The sequence below is a fragment of the Lachnellula hyalina genome, assembly GCF_007821495.1.
Source record: "Lachnellula hyalina strain CBS 185.66 chromosome Unknown contig00135, whole genome shotgun sequence".
Classification (NCBI taxonomy): domain Eukaryota; kingdom Fungi; phylum Ascomycota; class Leotiomycetes; order Helotiales; family Lachnaceae; genus Lachnellula; species Lachnellula hyalina.
In genome coordinates this window covers 22,454-36,256 of record NW_022157249.1, presented here as the reverse complement: position 1 = coordinate 36,256, position 13,803 = coordinate 22,454, and the positions used below count along the sequence as shown (strand labels likewise).

At 47.2% G+C, this 13,803-nt stretch overlaps 6 protein-coding genes across 6 annotated transcripts; 2 read left to right on the top strand and 4 right to left on the bottom strand.

The window, feature by feature from the left end:
- Positions 1 to 270: 270 nt before the first annotated feature.
- FOX2 (Peroxisomal hydratase-dehydrogenase-epimerase) lies at positions 271 to 1,206 on the top strand (the record flags this gene model as incomplete). The annotated part of the gene is made up of 1 exon (XM_031152525.1): positions 271 to 1,206. One exon carries the CDS (start codon positions 271 to 273, stop codon positions 1,204 to 1,206), a length of 936 nt encoding a protein of 311 aa, XP_031003111.1.
- A 685-nt stretch (positions 1,207 to 1,891) lies between these two features.
- Positions 1,892 to 3,898, bottom strand: tfdB_0 (2,4-dichlorophenol 6-monooxygenase; the record flags this gene model as incomplete). The annotated part of the gene is made up of 1 exon (XM_031152524.1): positions 1,892 to 3,898. One exon carries the CDS (start codon positions 3,896 to 3,898, stop codon positions 1,892 to 1,894), a length of 2,007 nt encoding a protein of 668 aa, XP_031003107.1.
- Positions 3,899 to 4,485: 587 nt separating this feature from the next.
- mcpII (Metapyrocatechase) lies at positions 4,486 to 5,644 on the top strand (the record flags this gene model as incomplete). The annotated part of the gene is made up of 4 exons (XM_031152523.1): positions 4,486 to 4,938; positions 5,009 to 5,057; positions 5,114 to 5,217; positions 5,279 to 5,644. The coding sequence occupies 4 exons, from the start codon at positions 4,486 to 4,488 to the stop codon at positions 5,642 to 5,644; spliced, it is 972 nt and encodes a 323-aa protein (XP_031003112.1).
- Positions 5,645 to 5,897: 253 nt separating this feature from the next.
- Positions 5,898 to 9,016, bottom strand: LHYA1_G007593 (uncharacterized protein; the record flags this gene model as incomplete). The annotated part of the gene is made up of 7 exons (XM_031152522.1): positions 5,898 to 6,421; positions 6,479 to 7,439; positions 7,555 to 8,143; positions 8,198 to 8,660; positions 8,711 to 8,802; positions 8,855 to 8,869; positions 8,934 to 9,016. The coding sequence occupies 7 exons, from the start codon at positions 9,014 to 9,016 to the stop codon at positions 5,898 to 5,900; spliced, it is 2,727 nt and encodes a 908-aa protein (XP_031003113.1).
- Positions 9,017 to 10,405: 1,389 nt separating this feature from the next.
- Positions 10,406 to 11,393, bottom strand: fahd2_1 (Fumarylacetoacetate hydrolase domain-containing protein 2-like protein; the record flags this gene model as incomplete). The annotated part of the gene is made up of 3 exons (XM_031152521.1): positions 10,406 to 10,728; positions 10,753 to 11,125; positions 11,202 to 11,393. The coding sequence occupies 3 exons, from the start codon at positions 11,391 to 11,393 to the stop codon at positions 10,406 to 10,408; spliced, it is 888 nt and encodes a 295-aa protein (XP_031003114.1).
- A 754-nt stretch (positions 11,394 to 12,147) lies between these two features.
- LHYA1_G007591 (uncharacterized protein) lies at positions 12,148 to 12,949 on the bottom strand (the record flags this gene model as incomplete). The annotated part of the gene is made up of 3 exons (XM_031152520.1): positions 12,148 to 12,276; positions 12,365 to 12,821; positions 12,846 to 12,949. 3 exons carry the CDS (start codon positions 12,947 to 12,949, stop codon positions 12,148 to 12,150), a joined length of 690 nt encoding a protein of 229 aa, XP_031003115.1.
- Between the last annotated feature and the right edge of the window lie 854 nt (positions 12,950 to 13,803).

The window sequence follows — 13,803 nt, the reverse complement described above, 5'->3', positions numbered from 1 at the left end:
TAAGCGAGTCTTCTTTTAGTAGAATTACTGGTGATGGGTACTTTCTCTAACCCTTGATAGAACTGACCTCGGTCACCTTCACGGAAAAAAAGACAGAGCGTGTACGGTTCGTGAGAGATAATAACAATCTTGCCACCCCCGCTCACAATTCCTCTCACTATCGTATAGATATAGCCTCGTCCTTGGAACTTTAAGATACATACACTAGACAACCACCAACTTCAGAATCACTAGTAGCACAGTCAGAGTCCTAGGATCATCTCTCTCGCCATGTCAGTCAAAGGTCGAGTGGCAATCGTGACCGGAGCCGGTGGGGGTCTGGGACGAGAATACGCCATTTCATTGGCAGCCGCTGGCGCAAAGGTCGTCGTGAATGACTATGGTGGGACCCTGGATGGTCGTCCTGGTACCTCGGAACGGGCCCAAGCCGTCGTCGATGAAATTACAACAGCTGGAGGCACCGCCGTTGCGGATAGTCACGATGTCTCAAAAGATGCCAAAGAAATCATTGCAGATGCGGTCAAAACCTATGGCACTGTCGATATACTAGTCAACAACGCTGGTATCGCGGGAAAGCCCTCCTCGCACGACGATGTAGACGGTGAGGCATTTATGCGGGTTCTTGAAATCGGTGTCCTGGGCACGACACTCATGACCAGCGCCGCCTACGCGCTTATGCGAAAACAGGGCCACGGACGTGTCATCAACGTCTCTTCCAATTCAATATACGGATTTGGTGCTGGGGGCGACTGTGCATACGCCGCTTCGAAGGGGGCGATCTATGCGTTGACCAGAGATCTAGGACGATTTTCCGAGAGAGATGGGATCAAGATCAATGGAATATTACCAAGTGGATGGTCGAGAATGGGTGATATGAGCGAAGGGACAAAGCTGGTCACGAGGACGTATTTTGATCCGGCAAAGATCAGCCCCTTTGTTGTATTGCTCGCGAGTGATGAATGTCCGGTTTCTGGGGAGATGTTCACCGTCTCTGCCGGAAGGGCCGCGAGGGAGACGTTCGCAACTTACCCGGGAAGCAATGCAGCAACTACTGAAGGCTGGTTGAGTGATTGGAATAAAGTCTTTGGAGTAGGAGACGAGCCCTATGCCGCCAGTAGCTGTCTGGATCATGTGCAGTATATAGTAAAGAACGCAACCGGAAAGGACATGGAGGCCATTGCGGAGTTTGGTCTTGCTGCTCAGTAGTAGGCACAAGTAGTATTATGAAACAACAGTCACAGATTCGGATGAATATAACTTGTGCTACCGAATGATTCCGATTAAAATATATTACCCTGTCTTGTCTACTAAGAAGGTCATCACATATATGCCCATTCGCTAGCGTTCGGTTGTCCAACTCGGTCTTATAGCCTATGGGCTTTGGATCTTCAAAGTATGATTAGCACATACGAGCCTCAGAAGGTTTTACCTTTATTTTCAGGGTACCTCCTTTAAAAAGTAGAAGGCTCATACTTAGTTATACGGCAAGATCTAAATCGAGATCTGCCGCCTCGGAGAGTTTTATCGGATTCAATACGACGCCACAAATAGGTATAGCTTGAGATCTACCGAGATATGAAGCCATCTAGCCAGTTTCCGTCTTTGAGGTGAAAACGCCAAATATGAGTCCTGTGCACAAAGTTCAATTTGTTGCACACTAGGATTACAAATTGGAGTTCCCAATAGCGTTTATGTTGACATTTCTCTATTATAAGCACGATGTTGGGACTGTAGCAGCAATGTAATATGTTTCTTAAGACGTCCTCTAATTCGAGCATTCTAATAACTCATAGCGAAACATAAAAAGTCGATAGAAACTCCATTGAAACTCCAGAAACATATTTAAACTTCGCTAGTTTAACACATAGTAACATCCTCCATACAGCTGAAACTAATTCTTTAGAATACTCCTCATCACTTGTACCAACTTATCTGCGCATGCCGTTTCACCGCTTAAGACATCGCTAGATCTCCAGGCCACAAAACGGTCGGGTCTCACTAGAAGGACACCTGACTCGTTCACCCCCCTCACGCTGTCCCAATCCGAATACACATCTACCCAGTCTTGTCCGAAACCAATAGAGTAAGCGCTGATCTCGATGTTCAACTCCTTCTCAACTACAGCCGCTGCCGATTTCCAAGCCTCGCCGCCGATACCAGTGAGGAGAGTGAACTTTCCCTTCCCAGCGAGATCTACCGTCGATATAGGAGTACCTGGGGTTTTTTGGTTGAGCCAAACGTGAGGAAGGCGTTTGCCGGGGTATGTGCTCGGCATGTAGTAAAGCACTGGATCCTCGGCGGCACGACCCTCCAACGCGAATGGTACTGGCTCATCGGCTACGTAGATGCCGGGGCCTGAGTAAAACTGATTCATCTCGATTCCCAATCCATGGAACTCGTGAGATGTTCCCTTGATCGCGGCTTGGAGTTCTTTCCGGCGGCTCTGTCCTTCAGGAGTCGCAGCTGAGAGTTCGTTCAGCATGGCCACACGCTCTGAAAGCTCTTCTGGAAACATTCCCAACACCTTCCAGATGCGTGCATGCTCGTGGAAAGACGTATTGGCACGGCTGATGATGGATTGGCCAACGGGTTGCCGCTCCACACTGTAAGTTGACAGAAGGTTCGGTGATGCGTAACCCTTGAGGACGTAGGCAATTTTCCAGGCGAGATTGAAAGCGTCTTGAATGCAGGTATTCGAGCCAAGGCCGTTGAAAGGAGGATGGCGATGTACCGCATCACCAAGACAGAAGACGTTGTCTTGAGAGTACTGTGATGCCACAATGTCATTAATCGTCCATCGAGATATATTCACAATTTCTACTGGAATTGAGTCGTCGCCGATCAGGTTCTTGACTTGGGCTTGGTATTCTTCTCTAGATGGCTCGGGCCGTTCAACTCCAGGTTTAGGAAACAAGATGAACATCCATTCAGTCCAGGGCTTTACCATTCGAACAATTGCCATCCATCCCAAATCACAATGTGGCCGGTCGGGCTGCATAACCCAGTGCAAATTTCCTTGCCGATGCTCGATCAAATGTGACAGATCCGCTTTCACGAGCACATTGATTGCTACCCCTGAACCAGGCTTGGCAATGAGAGGCAATGCCAGCTGCTTCATAACTCGAGAACGCGCTCCATCGGCCCCAAAGAGATATTTTGACTGGATCTTGAACTCTTTTCCAGTCAAGTTGTCCACAAGTGTTGTGACAACACCAGATGGTCCGTTATCCTGGTACGAGACAAAGGAGGTATCGAAACGGCACTTGAAGCCATGTGTTGTTGCATATTTAATAAGCGCTGGCTCCAGCAACGTTTGAGGCAAGTCACATGGTGCACACGGGCTGGCAGCTTCATAATCGCCTTTTCGTTGGGGATCATTCCCCCAAGAGTAGATGCGAGCGTATTCCTCGCCAGCCATGCTATGGCACCACCTCGTGTGCATCATGCAGTCTCCCAAACTCCCCAGCCTCACACATTCCTCATCCAGGCCCACATCTCGGAGTGCTTCCAGGGCAGCAATGTTGGTAATATGAGCGCGGGGTGTATCTGCGCTGGTGGCGGCAGAGCTGATCATGAGACCAGTGATTCCATGAGAAGTGAGAAAGGAAGCTAAAGAGGCTCCTGCTGGCCCCGTACCAATGATGAGTACGTCGTATTTCGTAGGGACATCGCCTGGCAGTTCCTGTGGCGAGGAACCATTGACAGCGGGTTGATGTGTTTGTGAGGCACCGCCTGGGAGGCCGTTTGGTAGAAAGTTGTTGACAGCCGGGGAAGGTGTCTCTAACTCTCCGTTTTGGCTATGGATTGTATTGCTATTCGCACCCTGGGGGGGTATTTCTGATTGTCCGTTTTCGCTATGGGCAGCAGTGCCATTTACAGTGGGTGGTAAAGAACTCATCTTCCGCGTTGCTTCCTCATAGTAGTAGGATGACAGAAACTATAAGAACTATAAGAACTACTCGAGTTCCAGAAGAATGACATGTTTTTCCCCAGTAAACAAAACATAGCTCCGTATGGGGTTGGATCGGCCGGGGCCGGTAAAATATGCAGAGGGCGGGATAGTTCCGAAGTTACGAAGATCCAGCCAGACGTCTCTCCGTGATCAGAATCCGCAGCAGAAAATCGTCGTCCAAGAGTGAGAATAATTATTTTGGATATTTGGATTGTAGCGAAGTTGGTCCGGAGGTCGTCGTTGTCAAGTCATGTGGAGACAGATTCGGCAATTCGCCCGTTCCCCGCCATGCAATATGGGGCGATACCGCATGGCCTATTCATCCGAACATACATGACAAACAGTAAATAATATTTTGTAAGAAACTGGTAATCAACGGTTCATCTTGGTTGAAAATTGAAAGCCTACCGTGACTATATCTAGTGCCACCGAGGTTTTGAACATTGTCTGCTACGTTTCGACTCACCAGCCTAGCATCCTATCTATCAAGTTTTATTCCAGGTCGGTAGTTATCAACATATATTTTCGCAAACATGGTCACCGCCGAGCCAGAATTACGAAAAATCCAACTTAAACGTATTTCTCATGTCTACTATACACATGCCGCAAGCTCCATCGCCAAGCAGAAGGAGTTTCTCGCTGATTTCGGCCTCTTCGAATGCACGTCTCCCTCTCCCAGCGCCGACAAGACCTACTATCGCGGCTATGGCATCGATCCTTGGGTATACTGCTTAAGCTCCGGCGAAGAGAACAAATTCGGGGGTGCGGGCTTTGTTGTCGAGAGCCTGGACGATTTAGAGTATGCTGCAAAGACGCTGCCAGAAGCAACGCCTATTTATGACTTGAAAGATTCCCCAGGCGGGGGGAAAGGTTTGACGTTCAAGGATCCGGTAGATGGGTTCCCAATGCATTTGGTGTGGGGTCAGGAGGAGAGGACCCCGGATTCAGATGAGCAACTTTCATTTCCAAAGTTAGATTTCAATTTCGTAAGTTTATCTATCTTGAAGAGCTGCTGTGTCACCTCTTTATTTACTTACTATGTTTATCTTTGTGTAGCCTCGGGTGAAGACGAGAGCAGCAAATAAATTCCAACGATTTGAGAAGAGTAAGGCTGTCATAGACTTAATTTGACAAGATGACTGACCATTTTCTGTTCCAAAGGACCGGCTCCAGTCCACAAACTTGGCCATTTTGGAATGGTAGTGACAAACTTTGCCAAGACATACGAGTTCTATCAATCCCGTTTCAATCTCATAGCTAGCGATGTAAGTCTCCGGGGTCTACATTCAAGCCACCATGAATCAAATCTAACACGATATCCTTCAGCTCCTTCATACTCCCACGGGCCACAATGTCACAGCCTTTAACCGCATTGATCGAGGCCCTGATACCCTTGTCGACCACCACACTTTCTTCTTCTTCGAAGGGCCCGCTAGCCACGTACACCACGCTTCCTTCGAAACACACGACTTTGACACTCAAGTACTCGGCCATGACTGGTTGCGCCATAAAGAGTATGAGATATGCTGGGGTGTGGGAAGACATATCATGGGGAGTCAAATCTTCGACTACTGGTTTGACCCGTCGAAATTCATCCTGGAGCACTATGTTGATGGCGACCTGATGAACAACAAAGTACCGACTAACGTTGGTGTGGCAAGCCATGATGATTTGGCCGTGTGGGGTGAGTAGTCTCAAACTCTTCCGGCTCTGATTTCGATAGATGATTTGAATTTTTCGGCTAACGGTTCATCACACTACAGGTCCAGATCTCCCAGAGTCGTTCTTGACATGAGAGGCTAAGTGAGCAAGGAGGGCAAAAAAGCACCTTATTTTATCATTAATCAATGTATAGCAAGAGAATCACCGAATAGCGTTAAGTGTCTATATACATGGCAAGCGCCCAAGTCGTGATGCACAATGAAGCAGTGACTCGTTACACGGTTTAGTACATATAGGCTCCACTTAGCAATTCGTCGATATAATTCGGCAGCTCTGAATTCCACCCATCCATATGCTTCCCAAACGCCTGGCCTTGTAGCGGATCTTGTCCCAAGCCGAGAAACTGGCCCTCGTGTAGCCCCGAAAATAAAGCTTCTCCCTGGTCGTTCGAGTATTGTGGCGAGACCGACGCTCCACCGTCTGAGTACTGCGCCTGCTGGTGCGCATCTTTGTCCATTTGTGACGAAAAGTGCATAAAATCAAGAGTAGAAAGTGCGGGAGACAGCGGTGCTAGGTAGTCCCGGGAAACTTGAGGCTGATGGTGTGAATTGTGCTGTGGCAACGCCTGTAGCTGCTCGTGACTTTGAAATCGTTCGTCTCGGGATTGTTGACACCTTGGCCCCAGATTTATCGCAGCATTACTGCTAGAATTTGAGCTGTTTGTAAGTGGAGGCGTTTGTTGACTGCATAAATTGCTAGACCCGCGGGGAGTGCGATCATTGAGGTTCTCGGATTGAAGGGACTGTCCTGCGACAAGTGTATATTAGTACGTAAACTTCATATTTAAAGTGAGACTTGATTTACTATTTTCAGATTGTAAGTCGTTTTCCTTTTCTAGAGTATGCGTGTCATCCTTGCATATCCGTTGTCTACGACGCACTTTCGGCTGAAAATTGTTTGGTTTCTTTGGGATTGAAACGCATATCTGCTCCAGTTGTGACTCCAAGGTTTCAAGGTTCCGCTGCATCGCGGTCTGGATATTCCAGAACGAAACACATTTCTTGTATGTGATATTCAGTACTTCGAACTTAGACTTGATAAGGGATATATTTGTTCCCGGTGGGCCAAATTCTTTACGAACTAGCTGTACTGCCGAAGCAAGCCATATTGTGCTGGCAAGAAAATTGTTGATCCACTGGATATGGTTCTCACTGCTGCGACGGATGATATTCAGGACCTCATCGGCGGCCTCAAAGTACTGATTCTCGGCAATATTGTCACTGCTGTTCATGGAACTTGGTGTTGAGCACCCGCCCGAATTTTCTTTTCGTTGGTCTTGGATTATACGACCCTCCCGAGCGGATTCACTGAATATGTCGTAGTGGTGTATCATGAGTCTTGCGAGTTGGGTCATCATATGGATGTTATATAACCCGCAATGAGATTGTCGTAAGGAAGATGGCTGGCCGGGCTGTGGAGCATCAAACCCTAGGTACTGGTTTCGGTACTTCAAATGTGATGGTAGCGCCATAGTAAAGCAGTAGACGGAGTTGGTAAGCGTTTCCATCTTCTCCTTTGCCTGTTCCGTTATTCTAGCATTTTGCTTCTGGTCCTTGGTAGATTTGGGGGACAGACGATGTGCAGCCGGCGAGGACAGGTTCGGAACACCTCTCGGACTTGATATAGACTGCGCATCCTTCATCAGGGAATTGATAATAATGTACCATGCTTTAGGGGACTGATTCCCAGAATCCTGTAGCACTTTCCATCGGCGAACTGGATCTGGTTCCAAAAAGCAACTTGCCTGAGGTTTGCGTGTGTACCACTATGATGAATTAGTATTGTTTCATGTAAAGAGCAAGAGTCGATAATATGAAGCGCTCTTCAGAGGCTCGACGAAGCGAATTAAGAGAGGAATAACAATGAAAGGTGTTGATTACATGCTCATCTTCAACAGGAAGCAATGTTTCAATCTGGGACCAGTTCACAGCTGTTGGGCATCGCCGGACTGTACTGGCGAAGACATCCATTTCCCAGATAGCCCACCATACCCGGCGCTCCTCCTCGAGGTCGCACCACTGTTGTACGTCTACGGTTTCTTGTGGATGTGCAGCGTCCACGAGATGCAAATTTAATTCGTATGCGAGGCGCACACACGTCCCAAGAGACCTCCATGCCTTGCCACGTACACCCTGGGTGAGCTGACCATGTGCAATGAGGACCAGTGCTTGGACGACACAAAGAGGGGGTGCTTCTTCATCACACTCCTTGAGAGCCTCATCGGCAAACTTCGAAGCCAGGTCGAGGAAGAAGGCAGGTTGGTGGATTGTTTCCGCGGGACCACTAAAGTCGTACCTATGCCCGCCATGGTCTTCTTGAGGGTAGAATCTCGCCGAAAATGCCAACACAGCTGCCAAAAGAGCATGCACCTGAGCTACAGAGCTAGTGCCAATATTTTGGATCTTTGCCTCAAAAGTTGGCTCATGCAAAATGCTTATTGCGGTCATATTTTCAAAGTAGATGTGGATCCTAGACCGAAATTTAGCTTTTTTTCTCGACTTTTCCACCTTGCTTTGGGCTTACATTCTCTCCAGTGTATCTGGTCTCACACTTAGCGCATACGAAGCACGATTGACCATGAAGGTCCTTTCGTTGTCAAGACCATCGCCTGCAGATCGTGGCGTCGTGTTCTTCTCCTCCGGCGTGGATGCTTCGTGTGCTGGATGTAATATGAAGGAGAGATCTTGAATATTTATCGAGCTACGGCGTGCATTCGCACTCTCTTGGCTCTCAACTTCTCTATTCGACAAAGTCTGCCGCTGACCTTGACTACTTCCAGTGGTAGGAACACCCGCCTGCGCATTGTTGCCTTCATCTTCTTTTGGTGCAGGTTTTCTTTTATTTTTACGAGCTGCTACCGTGCTTGCTACTTCTCCCTCAAATATGGTATTCGGCTCCACACTCAAATTCGCATGGGGGGGTATGGCTGGTCCATCGTCGCTGTCTCGATGCGTACGCCGCCTCTTGCGACTCCGTTGCGTCGAGCCTGCGCAACGTCAATTACAGGACTTGTCCTGTGTACAGACAGTAATATACCTATTTTAGGGCCTGGCTTCAATACTTGAGCCGGGTATTCGCAGACTTGCGATGTTCGCTCACACACTTCACAGCAGGGTAGTTCTCGACCACTATGGCACATCGTTAACACAGGATCATTTCTAACTGTAGCATCTGACTCACCATCGAATTTTGCGCCTACAAAGTCAGAAATCAATGTCAGTCGAGTAATATACATCTAATCATACTGTACTGAACATACCTCCGACACATGTGACAGGCAATGTGTGACAGGCGAATTTCCTCCTCCCTCGAACTGGAGCTGTCATCGTCAATGGTCGACATGATGCGCACGCACGTAAGTACAATACTGGGAGGTATTGAAGCCGTTGATGTTGATTGCTACTGCGGGGTGAGGAGTGTAAATGGTTACGTTGAAGCGTGATTGAGAAGTTCAGAATCGAGATACTGCGGGGCCCCGGGTTGAAGGTGTTATTCTTGACGCATTCCCCACATTCCAAATGCCACTACGACTTCAGCTCGCTGCATGGAGACGTACTCACGAATCCTGAACCTATCAGTCAGCGGGGCAGGTCCCCAGAAACAACAGACTCCAGGGCTCGGACAGAACGCTGGTCTGAAAAGGGGCTAGCGACCAGCGATATAGTCAAGGTCGAGTCAAGCCAAGTGGGTCCTCACAGAAAAACCGAACCTGATTATTCGTACAGTACAAGCTCCAAAGCCTTCCTTCCTCTTTTGATAAAACGATGCCGAGTATGATTTGGGCCGTCCTTTCGCGATATAGAGGCTAAGACGTCTTCACGTTTCCAAAAGGGTTGAAGGCGAGCATTACGTTATACTAAAGCCATAAAATTCGAGTCTGGAGATTGCAGATCCGTTTCCGGGGATGGTATCTACGCTTCTGACTACCTGTACTCCAGAGCTCTTCCAAACGGCATAACTAAAGACTGTGGTTGGTATAAGAAGCGGGTCTTAATGCTTGATGACTAGAAGAAAAGTTAGTTAGATAAATGAGGAACTCGGATAGCTCAACCGGAAACCTGCCACATCTACAGTAGTAAGCACAAGCGTCGATCATCATTCTGCTAACCAATGGCAAAGTCGTATTTGGCTGGTCATGCGCTACTTAACAATCAATTATACCCATCCTGATTCTCAATACTTTATTTGGCACATCAGATTTAAGGATCCATCCTCTGGGCCCGGCTACTTCGGAATCAGAAGAAAAACGTTGAAATTACTTTGTACGGAGTATACGAAGTAGAAGCTACTTCGTGCTCCGTAGAAGAACCTTGACGCCCCGTGACCATACCCCGGACTGTCATCGACGCCACCGAAACCCCAGTGATAAGCAGCTTGTGATTTGCATTGGCCGGGAATCCTCCACTAACGCATACTCCGCATGGACGAATTTCGGTCTATCTTCGACACATATTCCTCCACGGCACGGCCGCGCCAACTATCCGAAAGTGGGTTACCACCATTCGTACTGTATTCATACGGCAGGCCAGATTTACAATGAAACTAGAAATCTGGAGCTCATTAATATGCTAGAAGATCTAAAACTGAGGCTGTTCAGGAAAGTCGTCCCCAATGTCAAATCACATGAGGCAGGTCACTTGGTTGAAAAGGAAACATACAGGATCCGTTGATAATACGTATGTATAATTTGTTATGCGGTCTAGATAGCAGCAGAACTTATACACGGCATAACTACTCATAATAGATCTCATTGATCAGTGTCCCAATCTTCTCAATCTCGACCCTCATATCATCACCATGGTTCAACACTACCTTTGGACTCCGCATGCAACCGATGCCTGGCCCCGTTCCAGTCATGATAATCGTACCCCTCTCCAGTGTCGTACCTTTCGAGAGATATGAAATCGTGGTTGCAATGTCAAAAATCATCTCCTTGGTGTTTGAATCCTGCACCACACTAGAATTATGAATCGCCTTGATTGCTAACTTCCCCGCATCTCCAATGGCAGCGGGTGACACAAGTACTGGTCCGATTGGTGCTGAGCCATCCAGGCCTAGAAAATCAGCATTAGTCTTACATCCTCGAGCGAGGTACTGATGCTCACCTTTGCTAAAACACCACTGGCTGTTTAAAAACTGTGCATTCCTCGCGCTCACGTCGTTGCTGCACGTATAGCCGAGAACGTAGTCCAGCGCATCCTCTACCTTGATGTCTCTTCCATCCTTGCTAATCACAAGGCTGAGTTCCGCTTCGTAATCGCTACTGCCATCCTGTGCAAACTTGGGGACCGCAATCTTTCCGGGGAAAGGTCCTGCAATCGCCGTTCTAGGCTTGATGAACAGGACGGGGTCGTTTGGAATGGCCATGTTGGCCTCTTTTGCGTGGTCTCGATAATTGAGGCCCATGCATCGGATTATTGGAACATCACTTGCGGCAAGAGGTGAGAGGAGCTTCCTGAGGCGTCAGTACGTACCCAAACAAAGCCATCATCAAGAGATATTTGAAAGACGAATGGTAATGGCTTACCTGCTTGATGTGCACGACTTTCTCAGTGACTGTTCCTGAAAAAGCAGAACCGTTTATCAGGTTGGCGGCAACCTTTTCTCCCTTAAAAAGTGACAATCCCACATCAGGGTATTTGGAGGCGTCAACGTTGCCGAAGTGTATTTGCGCATCCTCTTCAGCAATGAAGCGTACCAAGTGAGTCCAGGCTGCCATTGTGCTTGATTTCGTGTCTAGTAGATCTGGATGATACTTGACTCTGGACAATGATTTATTAATTTTTGATTTGGGAACACAATCGAAAAGAAAAAATTACTTATTGCAGTTGATATGGATAGATGATGTAGGGCTCAACTAGTATCCTAGCTAGTAGATCGATCAGGTTCGGGTGTAGCTTCAAAGATGGGATCCTAATGGGGCGAACTTTCTCGGGCCAATTTCGCTCCTAGAGATCTTTGAGATCTCATAATGCGTGCTCTTTGGCCAATTAGACTCCACCCCGGGACGTTACCGCTTCACATTCGCCCGAAAGGCTGTCGAAATCTTGTTGTAGCTCGAACATATGACCCTGATCCTTAATGTAGGTGATGGTTTGTGGGGATTCTGGGGAAGATGGTACTCGGCGGGGTAATTGAGGGAGCTTTAGCTCCTGTAAATTGTACGCTAGCTAAGGCTCTCAGCTGAACAACGCTTCTTATTCGAGGTTTACTTGACGGAGCAACTTCAAAATGTGAATCGTTCACCTTTGATTTGACCAATATTTGAGTCTCATGCCAATTACTATGCCACTTGTACCTCTTCACAAAAAGGTATCATATTCATGTCACCAATCTTTTAGTCTTGTGGTAGCAGGTGGAGCCTCTGCAATTCAGATAAAGCTATGGCGCTCGACTCACAACACATTAAAAATTTATATCAAGGTTGTTATATTGTTAAGTGTCTTCCATTCAAATTTCACTTGAGGACACTATTATAGCGATCCATAAACTAGCTTAAGCTCTACAATGTGCCACGGCACCACAAACTCCTTATAATACGTAAAAAGCGCATCAATGCACGCCTTAAAGCCAGGCCTCTTCTCAAATTCCTCATGATGTGCCTAATAAGTCAGCAGAGTTCCTGTACAAGCACATTCTTTTCCGTCTTTCATAAAGCACAAGATGAGAGCTTAGGGGAAAGGAACTTACATCTACACTCTTCCAATTGATCAACAATAATTGGTCTTGCGGATTCTCTATCAACGGGCTTATGAAATGCCCGTCGCAACCTGGGTCCTCATTCAGAATCCCAACTACCACCTTGCTAAAATTCTCATAATATCCCGCTACACCACCCTCGACAACTTTCGTAAGTGCAACTTCAATGGCAGGACTATTGAGCGTTGCTTTCAGGTGCGCTACATCATCGATGCCTGTAGTGTTGAGCAGCGCATGATTTTGCCATGTGATGTGGCGCCCATTCATCGCTGGTTGCAGGACTTTATGGAAAGTAGCATACGCGGGGGAGGTGAAGAACGCATGGCTGGAGTCTTGCGAGGACCAAAGAAGGATGGCGATTTGAGTGAAGCGGTCTTCATATTTCTTGCCGCGCCAAAGGGCCTGGAGACCAGGTGCTCTGGGAAAGACGTTCAGCGTCCACCAATGACTTTCCCGGATTGAGAGAACTTACTGCAATAAGATATCAAAAGCTGGCGAGAGATCTTTGTTGATTTCTGCATCGTCAGGAACTGGGCGATGGGGAATAAAAATGACTTGGAGCGCTTGTTTAGCCATTGTGGTCTAAGGCAAATTTTTAATGGTAATCCCCTGTAATTCTAATCTGCTATCTTATGGGAAATGAAACTAATTATTGATTCTTTACAGCACCCTATGCATGCGAATATGTAAATGTTACATGTGATGCAGTCTCCCCACATATTGCGGAGGAAGAGGGGCGGACTGACTTCGGCTACGAATGTCACATGAAAATATTCCCCGACATCAGTCCAGAAATCGGTCCATATAATTAATTCATCTGGTGATCTATAGAGATTTTAAATCCATAAATAACGGGTAGGTCCACAAAACTTAATCTAGGTGCTACTTATCTAGTTCATCGTATCTCTCTCCGATGAAACTTTTACATACGACTGAAAAAACAAGCTCATAGACGAGTCAAGTACCGGACCTATGTATGCTCCGTACCGCTCCCCCCAAAGTATTTTGATTCCCTTTCAGAGTCTAATTAATACGCTTTACACAGTGCACATCCTATTTTCCCAATCGATTGGCTCGGAAGGGTATTTACATCCAGCCGATCACTATTATTCACCGTAAATCCTCACTGTAGAGAAAGCGGGCTTGAATTACTTTTCCGTGGCACGCAGTAGCACTGCTAACGGCTAGACGCAACAGAATACTTGCATGATAGTCCCACTGCAAATCCACAACTTACCGTGAATAGATACGATCGTCTAAATCTTAACTAGATCTTTACCCTAGTATAGATCCGCAGAACTACAAGAAAGATAATAGCCAAGGCACTGGTAAAATGAAGCCTCTTATTTAGAGCCTCAGTTTGTGGATTAAGCTTTCTATTAGCGGGGAGTATAAAGCTGTGAAGTAAAAACTGTCTCCGTGATTAGACT